Raw genomic sequence first — 22,264 nt, 5'->3', positions numbered from 1 at the left:
TCAAGTTCTGCTGTCTCCAGTAAATACATCTAAACCACACCACTCATTCAGACTCAAGGTGAAGGGATGGAAAACAATATTCCATGTAAATGAAAACCAAAAGAAAGCTGAAGTAGCTATTCTCATATCAGATAACATAGACTTCAAAACAACAATAGTAAAGAAAGAAAAAGATGGTCATTATATTATGGTAAAGGGAGTAATTCAACAAGAAGACATAATAGCCCCAAATATTTATGCACCTAATACAGGCATGCCCAGATTCATAAAGCAAACCCTACTAGATCCAAACAAAGTGATAAACAGCAGCATCGTAATAGCCGGGGACTTCAACACCCCACTGACAGAATGGGACAGATCCTCCAAACAGATAATAAACAAAAAAACACTGGACTTAAATGGAACTCTAGAAAAAATGGGCCTAACAGACATTTACAGAACATTCTACCCCAAAACTACTGAATATACGTTCTTCTCATCATCACGTGGAACATTCTCTAAGATTGATCATACCCTAGGCCACAAAACATGTCTCAAAAAATTTGAAACAATAGAAATTATATCATGTATCTTCTCAGACCACAATGGAATAAAATTAGAAATCAATTCCAACAGAAACACTCAACTCTACACAATGTCATGGAAACTAAACAACCTATTGCTGAATGATGATTGGGTTGAGGAAATTAAGAGGGAAATTGAAAGATTCCTCAAACTAAATGACAAAGGGGACACAAGTTATCAAAATCAATGGGATTTTTCAAGAACCTCTCCAAATGTCACTTCCTTGCATGTCTTCCCACATTCTCCCTCTTAAAATCTGTATCTTCCTCAACTATATCTCCTTAGCTCTTTGTTTTAACATTTATTATGTGTCATATATAGGAGTTCTTCTTGCAAATTTTTTGCCTCCTCCACCAAATTTGGGGTAGAGATATTTTTGATTTTTTTATTCTCCAAAAAGCACAAAATACAGCATTTTACACACAAAAAAGATATACCATATACACTTATACAACTGTATCTCTAAACACTTTCCCTTCTGGTCATGTCATCTAGTACAAAACATGAAAAGATCTTGACCGTGAACACCAAGAGGCTTACTAACCTCAGTCATAGAGAAAGTCTTTGAGGATAATGCAGTCTATACAACCAAGTTTAGAATATTCCAGAAGTGTTATCAAAGAAGTAAATCAAGATTAGAGAAATTCAACATTTAGACAATAAACATCTAGTTTATCATTAAACAACCTTTATGAAAGTAACTTTGTGAGTCACCTCTAACAGTAAACACTTCCCTACTTAATGTTTCAGTACTCCTTGAAGGAGAAAGACCTTTTTCCCCTTAATATGAGGGTTAGAAAAAAATTTTTGTGTTTATTTGCAAGGCTGCCAAAGTTGAATACATAAGAAATTGAGAAAAGATATTACAAATATTTAAATAACTAAATAATAGAGGCAAAACTGTAGAGAAAATTCAGAATGCCAGCCTTAAATGTGAGATTGGAAGGCCTAAGATGTTTTAAAATTCCATAAAGAAAACCCTGGAGAGACAGGATCTGACCAATTTCTAGGAAAAATAACCCCAGAGTTGAGCACTAATTCTACCTGAAGTGTGTAGATTGTTTGCAAAATTGGCCACATTTATTCCCACTGGGTATTCATACCCCTTTTACAATTGACACCCTCTTGCAATCCAGAGGTAGAATCTGCTCTCCCACCCCTTGAATGTGAGTAGTCTTTGTGATTTGCTTTGGCCAACCCAACACGGCAGAAGTGATGGTGTGTTTGCTCCAAGCCTATGCCCCAAGAAGCCTTGCACAATTCTTTCCTCTCTCCTGGAACCATATGTGCCATGTGAATGAGCCCAGGCTGACCTGCTGAGTCATGACAGATATGTGGCAGTCTCACCCAGCACCCCAGACAATTTCCAGCCAACCTCTGAAACAGAAACGTATAACTGACTTAGAGTTGATCCTACACACAAGAGAAACCAGCCAACACCAGAAAAACTACTCAGCTGGGCTTAGTCTACATTACTAATCCCAGATTTATGAGCTAAGTAAGTAGTTATTGTGTTAAACCACTAAGTTTTGAGATAGCTTGTTATATAGCAATATCTTAGTAATAAGGGGAGAAGGTCACAATCTGACAAGAATCAAAAGGGTCTTTGAAAGAGAAAGAATATGGCTACCAACTTGGGAGCCAAGACACAACCATAAAAGGAGAAAATGGTAGGTAGATAGGTCAATGAATGAATGAATAAATAATAAATGAATAAATGACAGACTAACCCTAGAGTTAGGGCTAACTTAAGACAGATAATAAAAGGAGTTTGCCCCTTTCTTTGTGGAGAAACAAAAGCTATCCCAATTCTTCCTCCAAAGCTCAACTCCAAAGCACACCTCTGCAATAATATTTTTTCTAATTGCCCTTAGGCATAGTGATCATTCTTTCATTAGTTATGTATAGACGGTACATTATAGTGGAAAGAGGCCTGGACTTTAATCAGTGAGTCTAAATTCATATTCCAGTTTTATCAGCTGTATGTCCTTAAGCAAATTTCTTAAGCCTTTGAATCTGAATCCTCATCTCTTAACTGGAACTTAATAGCTCTCAGTCCCACAGGACAGCTGTGAGAATTGAATTCCAAATGTATGAACATGCTAAACACAAAGTACATACCCAAAAATGTTAAAGTGAGTTTTGTTTCATTCACTCATTCATTAAACTTTGACTAAATTCCTGATGTATGTCAGGCTGTGTGCTAGATCCTGGGAGAAAGGAAACATTACTAAGGAGGCCACACAAAATTGCCATGGACTAATAATTTTTCATGGGGATAGCCCTCAAATTAGAATGAGGTGAGAGATTATGCCTTATAGTTTATCTTCCAAAAGCCTGTGTTTTAGAGTACCCTGAACATAGTAGGTACAAAAATACCTGTGGACAATTTGATTAAAAGAGTCATACGTATTTTAACATCTGTATCTCAAAGCAAAGCAAGAGAATCATCACTTTTAAAACACAGACAAAAGAAGACTCACTTGACAGCTCACATCCATTCCCGCCTCCAACAGCACCTGTACGACTGCTTTGTGGCCATTGCGTGCGGCGAGGTGAAGTGGCGTGTGCTTCCGCGTGTTGCAGCTCATCAAGTTCGGGTGTGCACTGATGATCATTTTGACCACTCGAAGCCGTCCGTAGAGCGCCGCCAGGTCCAAAGGTGTTTCGAGCTTACTGTTCCTAATCGTAGGGTCAGTGAGCTCTTCTAGAAGAACAGCAACTACCTCGGAGTGTCCATATTGAGCTGCGCAGTGTAGGGCAGTTTCATTTTCATTGTTCTGTTTAAGACAAAGATTTTTAAAAAGGCATGTTTTCAGAAATTTAATTAGTTATTAGAATCTAAGCACAGTAATTTAAAACTTGAGATGCTTTGAAAATATGAGTTTAAGATTTATTATTTTAGTAAGTATGCCTAATCGAATTTTATATTTAATAAAAAGTATCTATCCTTCATTACATCAAAAGTATCATAATTTATTTTTATCACTTTAATAGTAAAAATATCAAACTTTTCCATGCATCATATATTCCAACTTCCAAGAATGATAAATGAGTTTAGCCCTTTTGTCAGTGGCCCTGCTGGGCCCAGATGGCCGGTGTTATCTGCTCTGAGCATCACATCCCCGTGACATTTGCTAATGACAGAGATTAATAACAATTACAGCATACTTTTAATAGACTGGCTTTCCCAAAGACAGTTGAGATGGTAAATTCTTGATGTTAGAAGATTTATAGAACGGTTTCCCAGATTAAGTTTCATTTGATTTTCCATGTAAGTAAAAATCATTGCTTCTTTTGCAAAGAGAAGGAAGACATTCTGGCCCCAAGATAAAATACTATCTTTCTGAAACATAATTATGGATGAAGAGGCAGACCTACCATCACAGTACTACATGTGCAGCTTTGAAAATCAATGAGATTTTCCTAGAAATTTAGCAAGATAAAAAAAATGTTAAGATAGAGAAAACTGAAACCATTTGCAAGGCAGATGGACCCTTCAGACCATTTAGGCAAATAGTATAAATAGATGGGGTATGGGTATGTCAGGAGGCAAAAGTGTAAGTCAGGAGAAACATGAATCAGAAATTTTAGCAACAAAAATGCAATGATCTGAAATGAGGGTTCTGGAGAGAAAGAGTGGCTGCCACCATCAGTCATCATCACAGCTAGCATTATGTACCAGACACAGTTTCATTTCACACTTACTCACGTAATTCTCATCATGAGATAGACACTACTAACATCATTATCCTCATTCTACAGATGAGGAAACTGAGGCATTGAGTAGTTGAATAACTGGCCTTTGATTATATAGCCATTTAGTGGTGGAGCCAGGATTTGAACCCAAGCAGCCTAGACCCAAAGTCAGTGCTTTTAACCACCACACATACCACCTTCCACAATAACAACTATTACTGCTGTCATTTCCCGAGTTTAAAACTTTTTTGTGCGTCCATGTAGTTACCATTTCTGGTGGTCTTCATTTATTTTTTTATTTCAAAATATTACAGGGATACAAATGTTTGTGGTTAATGGATCACTTTTGTAATGTTTGAGCCAGGGCTGTGAAGTGTGCCTATCACCCAAATAGTGTTCATTGTACCCATCAGGTAGGTTTTTGCCTATCCCCTCCCTGCTCTTCCTCTTGCTTGATTTTCACTGAATTTTACTTCCCTCTGTATGTGTGGTCACTGGTTAGTTCCAATTTAATAGCGAGTACATGTGGTGTTTGCTTTTCCATTCTTTAGATACTTCACTTATGATAATGGTCTCCAGTTCCATCCAAATTGTTGCAAATTAAAAACTTTATTGTCTCATGTAACTCTTACAACAATCCTACAAGATTGACCTTATTAGCTCCACTTCATGGACAAGGAAACTAAAATATAGAAAGGTTAAATTACATATCCAGGCAGAATCAGGAACTTTTGTAACCTATATCTGTCAAAATCCAAAACCCATACTCTTTCCACTATACCATGCCGCCTTCCACGTGTTGCTATACCAGCAATGAAGAAGAGCTGAAAATTAGTGGTCTGAAAGCAGAATTTCTAGAGATTCTGCTCAGAAAAACACCAACTGAGTTAGAATAGGAAGTAGCTGGTTAGATAGCTGTTCTAACCAAAACTAAAGGATAAGGAGAGTTGAAACCCAAACAAATCTTAATGGTCCAGAGAATAACTCAGGCTTGCTCTGGATGACAGAAGAATGCAGGTAAGTTGAGAATCCAGAGGGAAGATTCAAAAACTTAAGAAGAGTGACAAGGGCAAAAAAGTACTAGGAGAGGCTTCTCACTACTTCATATTTCAAGTAAGTATCAAGAAAGAGCATTTGAAGGTCAAAGACAGAGGAAAAACCTACTCCTTGGAGACAGTCAATGAAAATTTAAGATCTGATAGATGGGAACCCAGCTTCAGGTGTTTCTTCCATCATTGGTGTGCTTCGATCATGTCTTGTGCTTGGTTTGAATGTGTTACTATAATCAATCTTTTCATAAAGACTGACTACATATAGGTTTAGACTTCTTGATTTTCTTATCTGGCTAAGTTTCATAAGCCTGATAAGAAAACCAATCTTATTACTTCACGTCATGAAAATATAATATAGAAATATGCTTCCTGACCAACCCAAATTTCCCCTTGGTCTGAAAGAGATTCAATCTCATTTTTCAAAATACAGCACCTCTTTGAGAAAACAGAACGGCCAATTATGAAATAACAATTCCTCAAAGGCCTCTCCACTTTTCCAGAGCCCTTAGCCTAGGAAATTATAAGAACGAAATTGAAAATTTTCCTAATAACACCAATTAGCACTGTTGAGATCTCAAGAGAAATTGTTTCAATCAATCAAGACCGACTCAGGATAAAATATTCACAGATTTCATCCATAATCAACACATACTTGGACTATCACATCAGTGGAGACCACAACTGGTGGCTCTTTCACAAAGGCATGATTGTAGACTTGTGCCCACACTCACCAGTGGTCTAAAAACATGAGACATCTAATTTGAAATAAATATGCTGTGATTAATATTTGCTAGCATGTCTACACAGAATATTCTTAAAAGGTTTTGAATTCCTTCTTTTTACCAAATGAATGTTCTCTGAAAACTTAGGGTACTTCCAGACAATGGACGGCAGAACAAAAGGGGCTGACAAAAGCCACTGACCAAAAGATCTTGCTTCAAGGTAAAACATCTAACAAGAGCCGGGTTCAAGTTTTGATGAATGGGAAAGGCAATGTGCATTTGAGATAAGGCTCTTCTGGTTTTTGCTCTGTTGTTAAAACAAAGGAAAAAAAAGAGGAAGAGTAGGTGAAAGGGGGGAGAAATGAATGTACAGAGAAATAGAAATTTAAAACGTATATAACATCAGAAGAAAGGAAATAATAAATCAGTTGACATAAGATTGGAAGGATGTGGCCATTACAAAAACCATGGTCAGGGTACACTTTGTTTTTCAAAATTATGTCACCACAAATTGATCACTAATTCTAGGGCAGTATAGAATGGTGAACAGGTCCTAAGGTAAAGTGCTAACACGCCGCGAAAGTAAGTCATTTTATCTCTCCAAACTTACCCGTACAATGAGGCTATTACCTTCCCTATAAACCTTACCGTGTAATTTATAAATCAAAAGAGATAACATGTGAAAATGCTTTATAAACTTTAAACATTAAAATGTAAAATAGAATTATTTTTAAAGAAAGCTTCATTAGAAACCAAAGATACTTTTAGAAATCAGAATGAAGCCTTGACTATGATGTATAGTTTTAACATCATATATATTGTGATACTATGGTCAAGTTACTTAATGTCTCTTAGGCTGTATTCCCATATATAAAGTAGAAATGATCAGGCTGCTACAGGGCTTAGCAAGATAACAAAGATGATGTACTCTGCACAATGCCGGGCATACGAGAAACAACCCAATCAGTGGTAGGATTTAGGATAACAATACCAATGTGCTACTGTGAAGGGCTCTGGAGTTAGACCTGAGTCCAAGTCCGTTTCTGTTTTAGTCACTCAGTAACATGTAGCCTTTGACAATTTATTTAGCTTTACTGAGCCTGATTTCTCATCCATAAAAATAGGAGTGATGATATCCCTTCAGAAGATTATTGTGAGAATTAATCAAATAACATTTTATAGATGAAAATACTTAGAACAGTGCCTGGCTTATCATATCTCAATAAATGTTAGTTATCATTTTTGTTTCTTCCCTCTATTATTTAAATACATAAAGGTACATAATTAGCTAGAATATTTCTGTCCCATTCAGAAGGAAAAAAAGAAGAAAAAAAGAAATAGGAAGGAAGACAGGCAGGCAGGAAGGCAAGCAAAAACTAAAAGTTACTTATAAAAATAAAATTTCCACATCAGAAAGTTTCAAGAGAAATGGCATGGAATGGGAGAACTATGTCAGCACTAAAGAAGTATACAGATAACAAAAAGCAAAAATACTGAAAATGGGGTATTAAAAATCATAAGATACTTTTAACTTGTTGCCATTAGAAACCACAACACAAAGCAACAGAAGTGAACAAAGAACTTTGAATTCTGGTCTCCTTAAAAAGACATTTTTTATAATTTAATTGATCTATTCAATACTACCAAAACCAAGTATTTCTCTTTAAAATATACAATTACAGTTATATGTCCTTTAAAAATTTTAACTTTCAAATATAAATACTATATGTTTTTTCTTATTTTCATGTCATTTAAAACATCTTATTCATAAAAACTAACATCTTCTTGTTTAACCTTGGCTTGTTTTTCCATTTTATCATTTCAGGCTTGCTTTCCAGCATTCAGACAGTTTTAAGAATAACCACCAGATGGCCCATTCCATAAATGATCTAACTTTTGGTTTTCTGAGGAACAGAAGAGTATTCTCATAAATTTCCTTTTAGCATGATATGATGATAAAGATAGCCATATCTGTCACTTTTTAAAAATAGAGTGTATTCTCTTTTTAAAAAATTCTGCATTTTTGTAACCTGCAAACATAGAAATTTTTATTGTGCTAGATATTAATAAGATACTTTTCCAATTAATAAAATGATTTTCCTGATTAGCCCTTTCAATAATTTCATTTTGTTGGGGAAAAAAAAAGCATTTTTCTTCTTTTTGCGGGCTAAAGTATTGTTACTTTTTCTGTTTTAGTCTGCATTTCAGTCAAAAGCCTGCAAAGTCTGTATCCATTTGAACAATATGCTAATTGTACTTTATTAGATGTGCTTGCCCTAGAATAACCTACTTGCATTGATATTGGACAGCTGCCAACCTGCAGCTTAATGTCATGGTTGTAATTCAATTGCTGGACTGCATGCTGGTTTTCAAATATAGTTTTACAAAATGAGAACAGTAGGGGGCATGCAGAGCTCAAGATGTTTGTTATCATACTGTATTAGGGGACCATATTTTACTTTCTAGAATCTGTGGTCTTATCTGTTTAGAATACTGAGAATGGCATTTCTTTTTGAAATGTCTGTTAGGTGTAATGTAGATATTATGTACTCACAAATACTTGACTTTATCTGTAAGTATCATGGTGCTGCTATGTTTACTCAACTTACTTGGAGGGGTGTATAGATACACAGAAAATTTTTAACTTAATTATGACTAGCAACTGGATAGACTGTATTTTGCATTTTGATTCACAGTAGTGTACTTAACTGTGAAAGTGCTCTGTAAATGGTAAAGCATTATACAAACAATAACTATCATAATTGTTTTAGCATTTAAAATTATATTAAGAAACACTCTAATTCTCATTACAAATGCGAATTCTCTTCTATCTTTAAATATTCAATAGCTATAAAATGGATGATTATATAAGACAGGCAAAAATATTACAACTACTTCCTTTATGTGGAATTTTCTCAATAACAAAATCTCTTTACAAATGCCCAACTTAGTGCTTGTGTATCATATCCAAATGCAAAAGAATTTTTCAAATCTCTCCTTTAGGAAATTCAGCTGTGGAAAGGTCTTTGGCAGGGTAAAGATAAAAATAATCAATTTTTCAATATGGCTTTGCCTTTGCAAAACTCCGGAAAAATTACAGCATGAGCAAACATTTGATAAGTGCACCTGTTCATTGACTCTGGAATGTGATGGTCCGTGATGAATAAGAATCTTCACAATTTCCACATCTCCTTTCCAGGCAGCCAGATGAATAGGAAAATAACCTTTGTTGTCTGCTACATTTGTTGATGCCTCATATTGAAGTAGTTTGAGAACTATGTCCCTAAGAAGGAAAGAAAAAGAAAAAGAACACAACAGAAAAGAAAATATGCTGAACAACACAAGTTTTATTAAATAGATAATTATGAAAGAGTATTAGATCTGGCCAACAGTAATTTAGAGTAATCATTCAAAATACTAAAACATAAAATTGGGTTTAGAAGTTTGCCTACTCGATATTTGGCTACTTTACTTACCTGAAAAACAACGCACCACCACCACACACAGAGCATTAACTAACCAATGAAACTACTTAATAGAATTCACTGGGGCAAAATTTATCTTATCTCATTAACTGAATTAAGTAAAATAAATAAAAAGAATTCCTCCTCTCATTCTTAAAAAAAGAGGTCTTTCCAAATAGCCCACATATGAGATTTAGCTTGAAAGTTGAAGTTAAAAGCAAACTCCCTCTTTACAAAAAAAAAGTTATCATAATACCAAAGGTACATTTACAGAATGTATACATCATTCCTATAGAGAACTGGAATAAGAGATTGAAGATGTATATAGAAGAGAAGGATGGTATTTAAGGAACCCTGACAAGCTAGCTGTTGTACTAGGTCAGGGTAAAAAAAATATCAATAACTTTTCAGTCATGGGACACAACATACTTTGAATGTGTCTTGTTCATATTTTTGTATTCTGTCACATTTTTCCTCCAAGCCTAAGCAATGATTTCAAGAAGGAAATTCATTTAAGAAACAAGTTCCACCACTTATGTAATTTCAACACATACTCAATATATCTTACCCATAGGATTTTTTACCCAATGCCCATCTGGTTTTCAAAGGAAAAATCCTGAACTGCAATACTCAACCTCAGAAAGAATTAATTAATTGTTAATTATTAGTATACATTATACTGAACTTTGTATAAAACAATCAAAAACAGTAATTCTAGACAAAAAAATATATTTTCATTTGGATGCATTTAAGAAGCAAATTCTATTCACCCACTTAATGCTTGACAAACACAGAAATATATACATATATTTATAATTACAATATGCAATAAAGTTGTTTCTTATATATAACAAATCACCAATGAGGCAGATGAATGTAACAGAAAGATCTAAATTAAAATATTTCATAAAATCAGACTCTAAATGCAAGTAACACATGAGAAAAGTTGGAGGAAGTTTGAATAGAAGCAAGATTAGAACTCTGATAGCTCACAAGAAAAACAGACATGATACAACATAAAATTAGAGTAAATGGTAGAACTCACAACATTGCACTTAGTTGCTAAATGTATGAAATCATGATGAAAGAACCAAGAATATGTTGTACAAATATTTGCAAAACTCCAAGGAGTCCTACATCTTCTAACAATAAAATTTCTGAGAAATGAAGAAATAAATCTTATTTTAAAATTTCTTTTTATTTTATTTTTTTTTTATTTTTTTTTTAATTTCTTTTTAAATACCAGTATTATTTTACAGGATCTGATGCTGTGACCCAGGAGAAATTACAGTCATTCGCCACATGACATTTCGGTCAACAATGAACTGTATACATATACCACGGTGGTCCCAAAAGATTATATTACCATATTTTTACTGTACCTTGTCTATGTTTAGATAAGTCTAGATACACAAATATTTCCCATTATGTTACAACTGCCTAAAGTACTTGGTACAGTAACATGCTGTACAGGATTGTAGTCTAGGAGCAATAGACTATATATACTGTGTAGCCTAAGTGTGTAGTAGGCTATGCCATCTAGGCTTGTGTAAGTATGCTCTATAACATTCGCACAATGACAAAATTGCCTAACAACACATTTCTCAGAATGTGTCCCCATCATTAAGTGACACAATTGTATTTAGTCTCATTTTCTTTTTCTTTAACTTAGAAGATGCTGTAATAACAATGCCTACTACTCAAGACTGGCAAGAGCATTCAATAAGATTGTAGAAAAGAAGTTGCTCAATAAATAGTAAAGCACTATACCAATATTAGTACTTGTCTCGAGTAAAGATAAAAATCCTTTAAAAGTGAAAAGGCTTATAGCAAATGACCTTTGAAAAAGAGAATCTGAAAATCAGAAGAAAACTTAAAGTTATCCAGTTCACAGGCTTTTCCCCATCTCCCTGCCATGCAAGAGTTGTCATGTTTCCAACCACATCAGTTTAATTAAAAACAAAAAAGAGTTGTCTTCCATTCTGACATAAATAAATAATTTCTATAAGATAATGAGTATTCAATAATGATGAACAGCATAAGCAGCTAAGAACCAGAAGATCTGGTCTGAAGTCCCAGCTCTCTACTACTTACTAACTTGGTTACCTTAAGCAAATCAAATAAGCTCTGTCTCTCTTACAAATATTGTTAAAATAGAATTTAGAGATTATATCTTGCTGCCAGTCTCAAAGGTTATGGTGTGAATCAAATGATAAGCAGACGTGATTGCAAAATGATATATGATCAAAAGTGATTCTCGAGGAAGGCTGTTGCAATGTTAAATATTCCCAGTGATTTTTTTTTAACTAAAATATTTTGAGCACTTAAAAGGTAAAATAATACAAGCTGCTCAAACTAAATAGCTGGATCTAAAAAGTAGCATTTATCCTACTACAAAATAGATTTCTCCAAATTAATGTCAAAGACAATTGTGAAGAGAGAGAGAAATCTCATTCTCCAATGCCTAAGCAAATAAAGAAATATTCTGAAACCTGTTCTTATAAAGCATTTCCTTTCAAAGGGTAAAGAGGAAAGAAAGATAGATGGGATCATCAACTTTATTTCCTTTTGTTCTCTCAAATCATTCAGAATTTCATTTGTTCTTTGGCTCAAATTTTGTTGACACTTTCTAATAACGTATATGATATACAGTCTTCTTTATCAGGAAGATTTATGATACAGTGAAAAAATGCCTATGTTAAAAATTGACTTATTGATCATTTTTGTATTGTGTAGTATTACCACCATTTAATATCTAAATCAGAAAAGAATAATCTATATGTTTGCAAAAGTGCCTTTAGTAAACACTAAGATCCTAATCACTACTTATAGGTTATAACTAAACTTTTTATCTAAGTTTTTTAAATGTATTTATTTGAGTAGTTTATTAAATGTGGTTATTTTTAAATTTAAGTTTGTTTTTAAATTTTTGTTTTAATTGAGCTCTATAACTTATGCAGAGATATCAGTTAATGAACTAGCTGAGCTCAGATTTCTAGTGTTAAAACATACTTGTGAAATATAAAGTTACATCTCTGATCAAATAAGTGCCTGTCAGTTTTACTGAATCACATGTAGAATAAAGTATTAATCAACAAATTGTCATTAAACTTTCTTATGATCTATCACAAATAATATGAGTTAAATAGGCTGTTTTAATCCAGGCTCATTAAGAACAAATTAAATTTCAGGCACTTTCTGTAATATCTACATTAGAAGAGTAGTTAACAGTAGAATACCATCAACTCAGTATCATCAGTATTATTATTTTTATTGTTATATAATAGTTGTACATATTTGGGAGTACATGTGATATTCTGATACATGCATACAATGAATAATGACCAAATCAGGGTAATTGGACTATCCATCACCTCAAACATTTACCTTTCCTTTACATTGGGAACATTCCAATTCCTCTCTTCTAGCTATTTTGAACTACACTTTACTGTAAACTACAGTCACCTTATTGTACTTCAAACACTAGATCTTATTCCTTCTATCTAACTGCATGTTTGTACCCATTAACCAACCTCTCTTCATCTCCCCCTATCTCTTTCCCTTCCCAGCCTCTGGTAACCATCAATCAACTCTCTGCCTCCTTAAGATTCAGTTTTTTAGCTCCCATGTATAAGTGAAAACACGCGAATTTGTCTTTCTGTGCCTGGCTTATTTCACTTAACATAATGACCTCCAGTTCCATCTAAGTTGCTGCAAATGACAGGATTTCCTTCTTTTTATGGCTGAATAATATTCCATTGTGTATATGTACCATATTTTCTTTATCCGTTCATTGATAGATACTTAGGTTGATTCCATATCTCAGCTATTAAAAATAGGGCTTCAATCAACATGGGCATGCAGATATCTCTTAGATATTCTGACTTCCTTTCTTTTGGATATATATACTCAGCAGTGGGATTGCTGAACCATATGGTAATTCTATTTTTAGATTTTTGAGAAATTTCCATGCTGTCTTCCATAGTGGCTATACTAATTTGCATTCCCATCAGTAGTATGCTTGCATTCCCCTTTCTCTGCATCCTATCCAGCATACATTATTTTTGTCTTTTTGATAAAAGCCATTTTAATTGAGGTGAGATGATATCTCATTGTGGTTTTGATTTGCATTTCTCTGAGGATTAGTGATCTTGAGCATTTTTCATCTACTTTTTGGCCATTTCTAAGTCTTCTTTTGAGAAATGTCTATTCAGATTTTTTTTGCTTATTTTTTAATCAGATTATCTGAGTTTTTGCTATTGAATTCTTTGAGTTCCTTATATATTCTGGTTTTTAATCCCTTGTTGGGTGGATAGTTTTCACATATTTTCTTCCATCCTGTAGGTTGTCTTTTCACTTTCTTGATGTTGGTAAAACTAGATAATCACATTTAGAAGAATGAAGCTAGACCCCTATCTCTCACCAAATATAAAACTCAAATCAAAATAGATTAAACACTTACACCTAACACCTGAAACTATGAAATTAAGAAAACATTGGGGAAATACTCAGGACATTGGTCTGGGCAAAGACTTTTTGTGTAACACCTCAAAGACATAGGTAGCAAAAGCAAACATAGAGAAATGAGATTATATCAAGCTAAAAAGCTTCTGCACGGTATTATTATTTTTTATTTTTATTTAAGTTGAGCCTTATATCTTATTCGGAGGTATCAACAAATGAACATGTCGACTCTGCTTGGTTACCTGGCATGAAATATTAAATTATACTGCTGATCAATATCTGTAGAATAGCAAGCAGCAAAATAATTCCTATATCTTAAACATAAAGTAGCAATCTTTCTCAATATCCAGCATTTGAAGAATAAGAAATACTCTAAAACCCTAACGTAAATGGGTTAATGGGATCACAGAAAAAAATAATTCCATTTCCCAAGAACAAAACAAAATATCAAGATAAATTTAATAATAATCACAATATTTGTAGCTTGAAGCTAATATATATAAGTTCAGGTAAAAACAGAAATTCTAAAAGTATTGATTTTTGCTACTATATTATTTAATTTGCTTTTTTTTTTTTTTTTAGAGAAAGAGAGAGACAAGGTCTTGCTCTGTTGCCCAGGCTGGAGTGCAGTGGCATGATGACAGCTCACTGAAGCCTCCAATTTCTAGGCTCAAATGATCGCCTGCCTCTGCCTCCTGAGTAGCTGGGACTACAGGCATGTACCACCATGCCACTTGGCTAATTTTTTTTATTTTTTGTAGAGATGGGGTCTCACTATGTTGCCCAAGCTGGTCTCCAACTCTGGACTCAAATGACCCTCCTGCCTTGGCCTCCCAAAGTGCTGGGATTACAGGCATGAGTCACTGTGCCCAGCCTGTATTCATTTTTGATAGATATAAATACACTTCTGGTTAATATGAAATGTCTTTCAAGAAGTTCTGAGTAAAATTAAATTAATTGGGAAGAATCAACATTCAAATTTCTTTGCCTCAACAGCAGGATCCCCTGTAATTAAGTCACAACCAAAGATGTTTATTTTGTTCCATCCTCTCTCGCTTGTTGATAGAGTTCAAAGAACTTCAAAATAAATGCAAATCATCTTCACATGGATGCAGAATTAACAAACTAATGAAACTCTCAAATTCAATCAGGTGCTTTTGATTTCAGATTTTCTGGAAGCTTTTACTTCTCTTTAATGTGTATAAAGTTGCAGATGTGTTTGACATGACCAAAAGACTACAGGACAATACATTCCATTTGCTAACTGAAGTTTCTTTATACATTGAATGCACTCTCTTAGACTTCTAGATTACAGAATGAATGAAGGCAAATTTTAAACAGTTAATATCCTTATCAGGGAAAGAACTAATCAGACCAGAGATGTTTGTAGTCATTCAAAGAGCTACGTCAGGGACCAGATTATAGAATTTTTAGAGGAAGTATTTCATTAGAATACCTAAGAAAGAGCAAATCAAAAATATAGATAGCTTACTCTCTGGATTCTAGATCGAATTTGACATACAATTTGGATTACAGAAAATGAGGTCTACCGAGCATTAAATACTTTAAAAATTAGAAGAATAGAAAACATTGTAACTCCACACATATCAAAAAACATACATATTTCAAAGCTATGATAACAATTTGCTGATATTTTTCAAAACAGCATCCAAGCATCACAATATACCTAAAACAGTTTAATAAGATGGGACTTAACAAGAAAAAGATAAGGATTAATTTGTTAAGTAGAGAAGTAGAACTGAAATGAAATATGAAAATATAGGTTTAGTGTAACCTTATTATTAAAAAAGAAAGGATGAAAAGAAGAGAGAAAGAAAGTCAAGAAGAAAGAAGAGCAATGAAGGAAAGAGGAAGGGAGGGAAGGAGGGAAAGAAGGAAGGAAGGAAAGAAGAAGAGGGAAGAAAGGAAGGAGGAAAGGAGGGATTAGAGAAAGTGGGAGGGAAGAGAGGGAGGAAGGGAGGAAAGCCAGTCAGCCAATTGTTATTCAGAAGAGAATTAAGGGATACAAAATTGTAGTAGAAATACGTGAGACAATGAATCCTCCATATTTTAAAAAGAAAAAGAAACAGATAAGTTTCAACCCTATCTATTGAAATAATTTATAATAGCTGCTAGTAGATTTTGTTCTAGTAACCATGTTTCTTTCTATCATTTCAAAGTAATAATCTTCTAATCTGTAATTACAAATGACCCAGGAAATCACCAGTAGAGTACGTAGTCCTGATTTGGCTAACAGAAGACGAATTGTTCAATATGAAATAATGCATTTCAGGTACAAAATGATGCTTCATTGTGGATTAACTAGCATTGATAAACAAGGGTTTCCAATACAACATACAAAAGGAAACAGGTTTAATCTGCAATATGAAGGCCTTAGAGTATATGCTGAGGGTAGGGGGAAAATCTGTGCTTGAAGCAAAAGAATAAACCACAGGGCCCTGTAACATTAATTCTAGTTCTATGATGCCATGAACTTTAGCCTAGAAATCATAATGTTTATGGAAACAATCTAGAGCAGATGGATATAACAAACATGGAAATGACGTGCTTCTATGCTGACTACTAAGGCTTGCTTAGGAAGGAAACCACATAATCATTACTAATTACCTATGCTAAAGGAGAAGAGCAAAAGCAAAGAAATACCATTCTTCTCTGGGTCTGAGATATATTCTATAACATTCTTTTTCTCCTTCAAATATCTTTTAAGCCAATATTAAAATTAGTATTCCATGTTAACATACTATGTGATGATAATGGGAGGCAACCCAGAAATACATAGTGTGAGAAAGAAAAGCCAGAAAGAGTTTAGCCACAAAGGGGAGATAATGCAGAGTAAAAGCACAGACTTGGAACTAGAAGACTTAGGCTGTAGACAGAACCTTACTTTAATATCTAAGCGGCCACTAAGTCACTTATCTAGATGGGCCTTGTTTCTGTATCTATAAAATGAGGGAGGTGAGGGGGATCAGGTAGAATAAATGATCTCTAAATGTAAAGTCCATAGATAATTTAAACATGCAAAATCAGGAAGCATATACTTTACATGAAAAACCAATTTGCAGAATTATAGCATCATAGTACATAACAGAACCAAAAATAATACCAACACAGTATATCAGAAAATGTTATAATTATTAGGACCAGAGAAGAATATCCAGCCAGTGTATTCAGTCTATTGAACTGAGGCTTAGAGACATTAAATAAGTGGTTCACGGTCACACAACCAGCAGAGATGGGAAGATAGGACTACAATTTTCCTGCTTTTTCCAATGTCTACAGGATGACACTGAGTAAAATCTTACTAGAAAGTGCTGAAAAGAAAAGATAACTAAGACCTTTGGACAAAAGCAGAGACACATAATTCTCATAGAATATCTACAATAAAAGGGATCTTAAAAGATACGTGGTCAAATCCCTCATCTCTTTATGATAATCGTAATGATTGCTATTCAATTTGCTTAAATTACAGTCACTTTCTAAATTGCCAATAAGAACCAAAAATTATGCAATGGACCACAGGAAAACATATCTCAATGGTTAGAACTTCACAGTCTGTCATATATAAGTCAATAATGTTTAAGAAGTACTTCACTGAAAATCAAGGAAGGGTATGAATGCTAATCCATTTGGGGACAATGTTATTTTGAGAAGTGCTTACAATGCCAATCTGAGAAGGAACAAGAAAAGTAGTAGAGCTCAAATGCTCAGACCCATGATAGTCTGCCCATTAGATTTGACAGAGTTTATCTTCCCAGTTGGAAATCAGAAATATGATAATACCCTAAAACCACAATTAAGATGGTCAAAGGAACCATCAGTATTCTACGCTTTGGGCTGATTTAATTTGTCTTTGTTTCTGATGATCCAGCAAAGAAAAACAAATAATATTAATAATAATCACCTTTAAAAGATTTAGATATCTAGACATGTTTTCCACTCTATAAAAGGACAGCTAAAACAAAAAAAAGATCCAGCAAAATAAAAATTTCTAAGTTAGATGGTATAATATGGCATAATAGAGAAGAGGGACTAGATGAAAAGAAATGTAATTCGGGAATTCCAACACTAAGAATCCAAACAATGAAACATTAAGTTTAAAATATTTTATTTAATTCAAATGATTCTCCAAACTGACGGATAGTTAGATTTACACAGTAAGTTTTAACAGAAAAAATGGGATAGTCATAAATAATGACAAAAAATAATAAATATCTTACATTGGGACCTTTATGGCCACCAAGCTTACAATCAAGTATAATAAGTCCTTTGCATCTCTATTCACAGAATAAAAGAAATGTTAGGTAGGAAAGCAAAAGGTAACTAGTATTTTAAAGCAGTAATTGCCACATCTAAAAAACTAAAGGGAAATGAAATGATACAGATCTGGAAAGACTAACTGGAGTTGTGCGTAAAGGAAAGAGAGAGGAGGGGGAGATACAGGAAGAGGGTCATTTTTCTTCTTGTAGGGGAGGACACATCTCTGTATCATTCAGAGGACTCACCACATTTTGACTGTCACTAAACCATTAAGACACCCGGCTAAAATACTGGAAATAAAGTAGTAGCCATGGTCACACAGTCTTTCACTCTCATAATGTATATGATTACATGATTTGAAACACAATTCCGTAAGTTAAAAAAAAGTTCAGGGTTGAGAAGTTTAAAACCAGAAAGACAATCATGAATGACAAAGAGGAAGCATTTTAACTAAATCTGGAGGATTTGAAAGTGGTTTGTATTAGTGACCACAGCTTATAAGAGCAGGAATCGGTTAAGATTCCACTCCTAGTGACTACTCCCATGATGGGTGAATACAGGGAGACACCAAAAAAGCTAGAAAGGTGTTATCAAACAGTTTTATCCCATTCTCTCCCCAAAGCTACCCATGACTAACAGGGTCCCGTCATTTCCTCCATTCTCCCTGTGTGACATTCGCATATGTCAGAGCTTTGCTCTCAGTTTACACTCTGCACACAGTCATCCTCAGCAACCTTCCTGCCAAGTTTAACTTGTCAGTGCTGCTGCCTGGTGCCCCTCCAAATGGACTCATGGCGACATGAGAAAGGTATCGTCAGACATAATTAACTTCATCACATGTAACTAAATACACACGATCCAGTGCAAATAAGTGGCACTTACTTATGTCCATTTAAGGCTGCATGGTGTAAAGCAGTGTAACCCGAACTGTCTGTGCAGTTCACATTGGGGCCTCGCCAGATGCTGCAAATAAAGCACAAGCACAGAGTTAACAGTTAAGCAGAATTTTGCTTTGAAAAACAAAAAGAAGCCCGATGGCCCCACAGCCAGTGGCGTGTTGCATATGAAAATTTTAGTCATGCAGAAAATGATTGCCATCTTTCATGTGTTCCTCTCACAACATCAACTTCGTTTATCTGGTGCAGGGAAATGAATAGGGAATATAACTATATTCAGAAATTATTAGCAAATGTGTGTCCACTGTCATGCATTAAAATTTAGATCCAAAAATTCACTATTACTTCCTATCATTACTTAAATACTTGAAGCAATTAACATTCAGCTACTATATTCTATACCAAAGAATAAAGATTTGTGACACTTGCCTCATCTCTTTTAACACACTCATTTGGAGATGGCAGTGATTTATATAAGTCATATTTTTGCATTATGGGAAGAACATAAACTCTTCTTGCTGTTCTATTGCTACCAAGAAAATGTAATCAATATTTCATACTTGAAAATAAAATCAAAGATTTGAATTGTTGTAAACCATAAGAATATCCTAACAATTTTGCAGTTATCATTGGTTTTACTATACAATATATTCTGATGATAACATGTAACTACATAAAAGAGTCCATTTTATCCTTAATCGCTAAAATTAAAGAAACTATTTTTAGCTTCTGGAAAATAAGGCATTGAAGACACTTTTCCAAAAGCAGAACAAAAATTTATCTCATGTTCATGATGATATTAAAACTATCAAAGACAACATCTAATGACAAAGTAATTCATAGACTCACAAAAACATTTATTGTACACCAATTGCATGTCACATATTAAGCTAGGCACTGAGAGCACAAAATCATAACCCAAGATCCTTGCTTATAAAGATCACAGTATTAATATGATGGGGAAGACAGACACATAAACTAATAATTACAAAGCAGTAAGATAATTGAGGTACCAGGCACACTGGCATCTCAGAGAAGAGAATGAACAGCTATTCAAAACGGGGAGGGGATGGGTGTATGGCTACATGATGAGTGCATTGAGCACCGTCTGAGGAATGGTCATGCTTGAAGGTGCTGACTCGGGGAGGTGGAGGGTGGGGGGAGGGGATGGAGGTATGACTACATGGTGAGTGCCAGGCGCACTGTCTGGAGAATGGACATGCTGGAGGCTCTGACTCAGGGGGATGGGCGGGACATGGACAATGTGTATAACCTGAGCTTTTATACCCCCATGATGAGCTGAAATAAAAAAAAAAAAACAATTATGGCAGACTTAAATTTAGGTGGGACAATGAAAATGAATAGAATCCACTTATTTGAGAGTTAGTTAAAAGAAGAATCAATAAGATGCAGGGATCAATTGGAGGAAAGTGGGAAACAGGAAGCAGCAGTCTATAATGACTCATACTTCAGACCTACATGACTAGAAAGAAAATGACAACATTAACTAACATGTTAAATGGAAAAAAAGAACCAAATTTGCTGGAAGGAGGGTAATGCAGGATGGGGAGAAAACAGTAACTCCTGGTTTGGAGACATTAACATAAAATTTTAAGTATGTGACATACTTAACATTATACAGATTGAACATAATCCCTATCAAAATCCCAATGGCATAATTCACAGAAATAGAAAAAAAATCCTAAAATTCATATGGAATCATAAAAGATCCCAAATAGCCAAAACAATTCTGAGAAATAAAAACAAAGTTGGAGGCATCACATGTCCTGATTTCAAATTATATTACAAAACTACAGTAATCCAAACAGCATGGTACTGGCATAAAAACAGACACATAGACCAGTAGAACAAAATAGAGACCCTAGAAGTAAATCAAAACACATAAAGACAAGAGCACCAAGAGGACACAATGAGGAAAGGACAGTCTCTTCAATAAATGGTGCTGGGAAAATTGGATTTCCAGAGGCAAAAGAATGAAATTGGATCCTTTTCTTACACCATATACAAAAATCAACTCAAAATGGATTAAAGTCCTAAATCCATAACCAGAAAGTATAAAACTCCTCGAAGAGAACATAAGGAGAAAGCTCCCGGGCATTGACCTTGGCAATGATTTTTTGGATATCACACCAAAGGCTCAGGCCATAAAAGCAAAAATAAACGAATGGGACTACATCAAACTAAAAAGCTCTGCACAGCAAAGGAAACAACCATCAAAATGAAACTGCAGCTATAGATTGGGAAAAAAATATTTGTAAACCATATATCTGATAAGGAGTTCATATCCAAAATGTATAAAGAACTCATACAATAGTAAAAAAACAAATAATTTGATTAAAAAATGGGAAAAGGAACTGAATAGACATTTCTCCAAAGAAGACATACAAATGACTAATAGGTATATGAAAAGGTGCTCAACATCATTAATCATCAGGAAAATGCAAATCAAAACCATTATAAGATACTTCCTCACACCCGTTAGGATGCCTATTATCAAAAAGTCAAAAGATAAATGTTGGCGAGGATCTAGAGAAAAGGGAACTCTTGAACACTGCTGGTAGGAATACAGATTGGTACAGCCATTATGGAAAATAGTATGAAACTCTCTAAAGAAATTAAAAATAGAATTATCATATGACCAGCAATCCCTCTTCAAGGCATATACCCAAAGGAAATGAAATCACTACCTTGTATTAAATAAAAATATCTGCACTCCTATGTTCATTGCAGCATTATCCAGAATAGGTGGGATATGGAAACAACCTAAGTGTCCATCAACAGACAAATGGATAAAGAAACCGTGGTACATATATACAATAGAATATTATTCAGCCCTAAAATGAATGAGATCTTGCCATTCACCACAACATGATGAGCCTGGAGGACATTCTGTTACATGAAATAAGCCAGACACTAAAAGAAAAATATTACATGATCTCACTTATATGTGGAATCTAGAAAAAAAATCAAGTATACAGAGATAGAGAACAGAAGAGTGGTTACTGGGGAGTGGGAGGGAGGAGGAAATGGGGAGATGTATGTCAGAGGATACAAAGTAGCAGATATGTAGGGTGAACAAGTCTAGACATCTAATGTACAACATG

The 22,264-nt window shown here is 34.4% G+C and overlaps 1 protein-coding gene across 6 annotated transcripts in view; it reads right to left on the bottom strand.

Moving 5' to 3' along the window:
- ANKS1B (ankyrin repeat and sterile alpha motif domain containing 1B) overlaps positions 1-22,264 on the bottom strand; it is a 950,573-nt gene that overhangs the window by 807,103 nt on the left and 121,206 nt on the right. For all 6 annotated transcript variants that reach the window (XM_045553160.1, XM_045553161.1, XM_045553163.1 and 3 more), the window contains exons 2-4: positions 19,126-19,206; positions 9,164-9,320; positions 3,048-3,344 (exon numbers count right to left, since the gene is read on the bottom strand). In XM_045553160.1, coding sequence (XP_045409116.1) covers positions 3,048-3,344; positions 9,164-9,320; positions 19,126-19,206 — 535 coding nt within the window. The remainder of the gene's footprint in view (positions 1-3,047; positions 3,345-9,163; positions 9,321-19,125; positions 19,207-22,264) is intronic.

This window comes from Lemur catta, chromosome 6 (assembly GCF_020740605.2).
Source record: "Lemur catta isolate mLemCat1 chromosome 6, mLemCat1.pri, whole genome shotgun sequence".
In the NCBI taxonomy this organism is placed as follows: domain Eukaryota; kingdom Metazoa; phylum Chordata; class Mammalia; order Primates; family Lemuridae; genus Lemur; species Lemur catta.
This window is presented reverse-complemented; position numbering and strand designations above follow the sequence as displayed.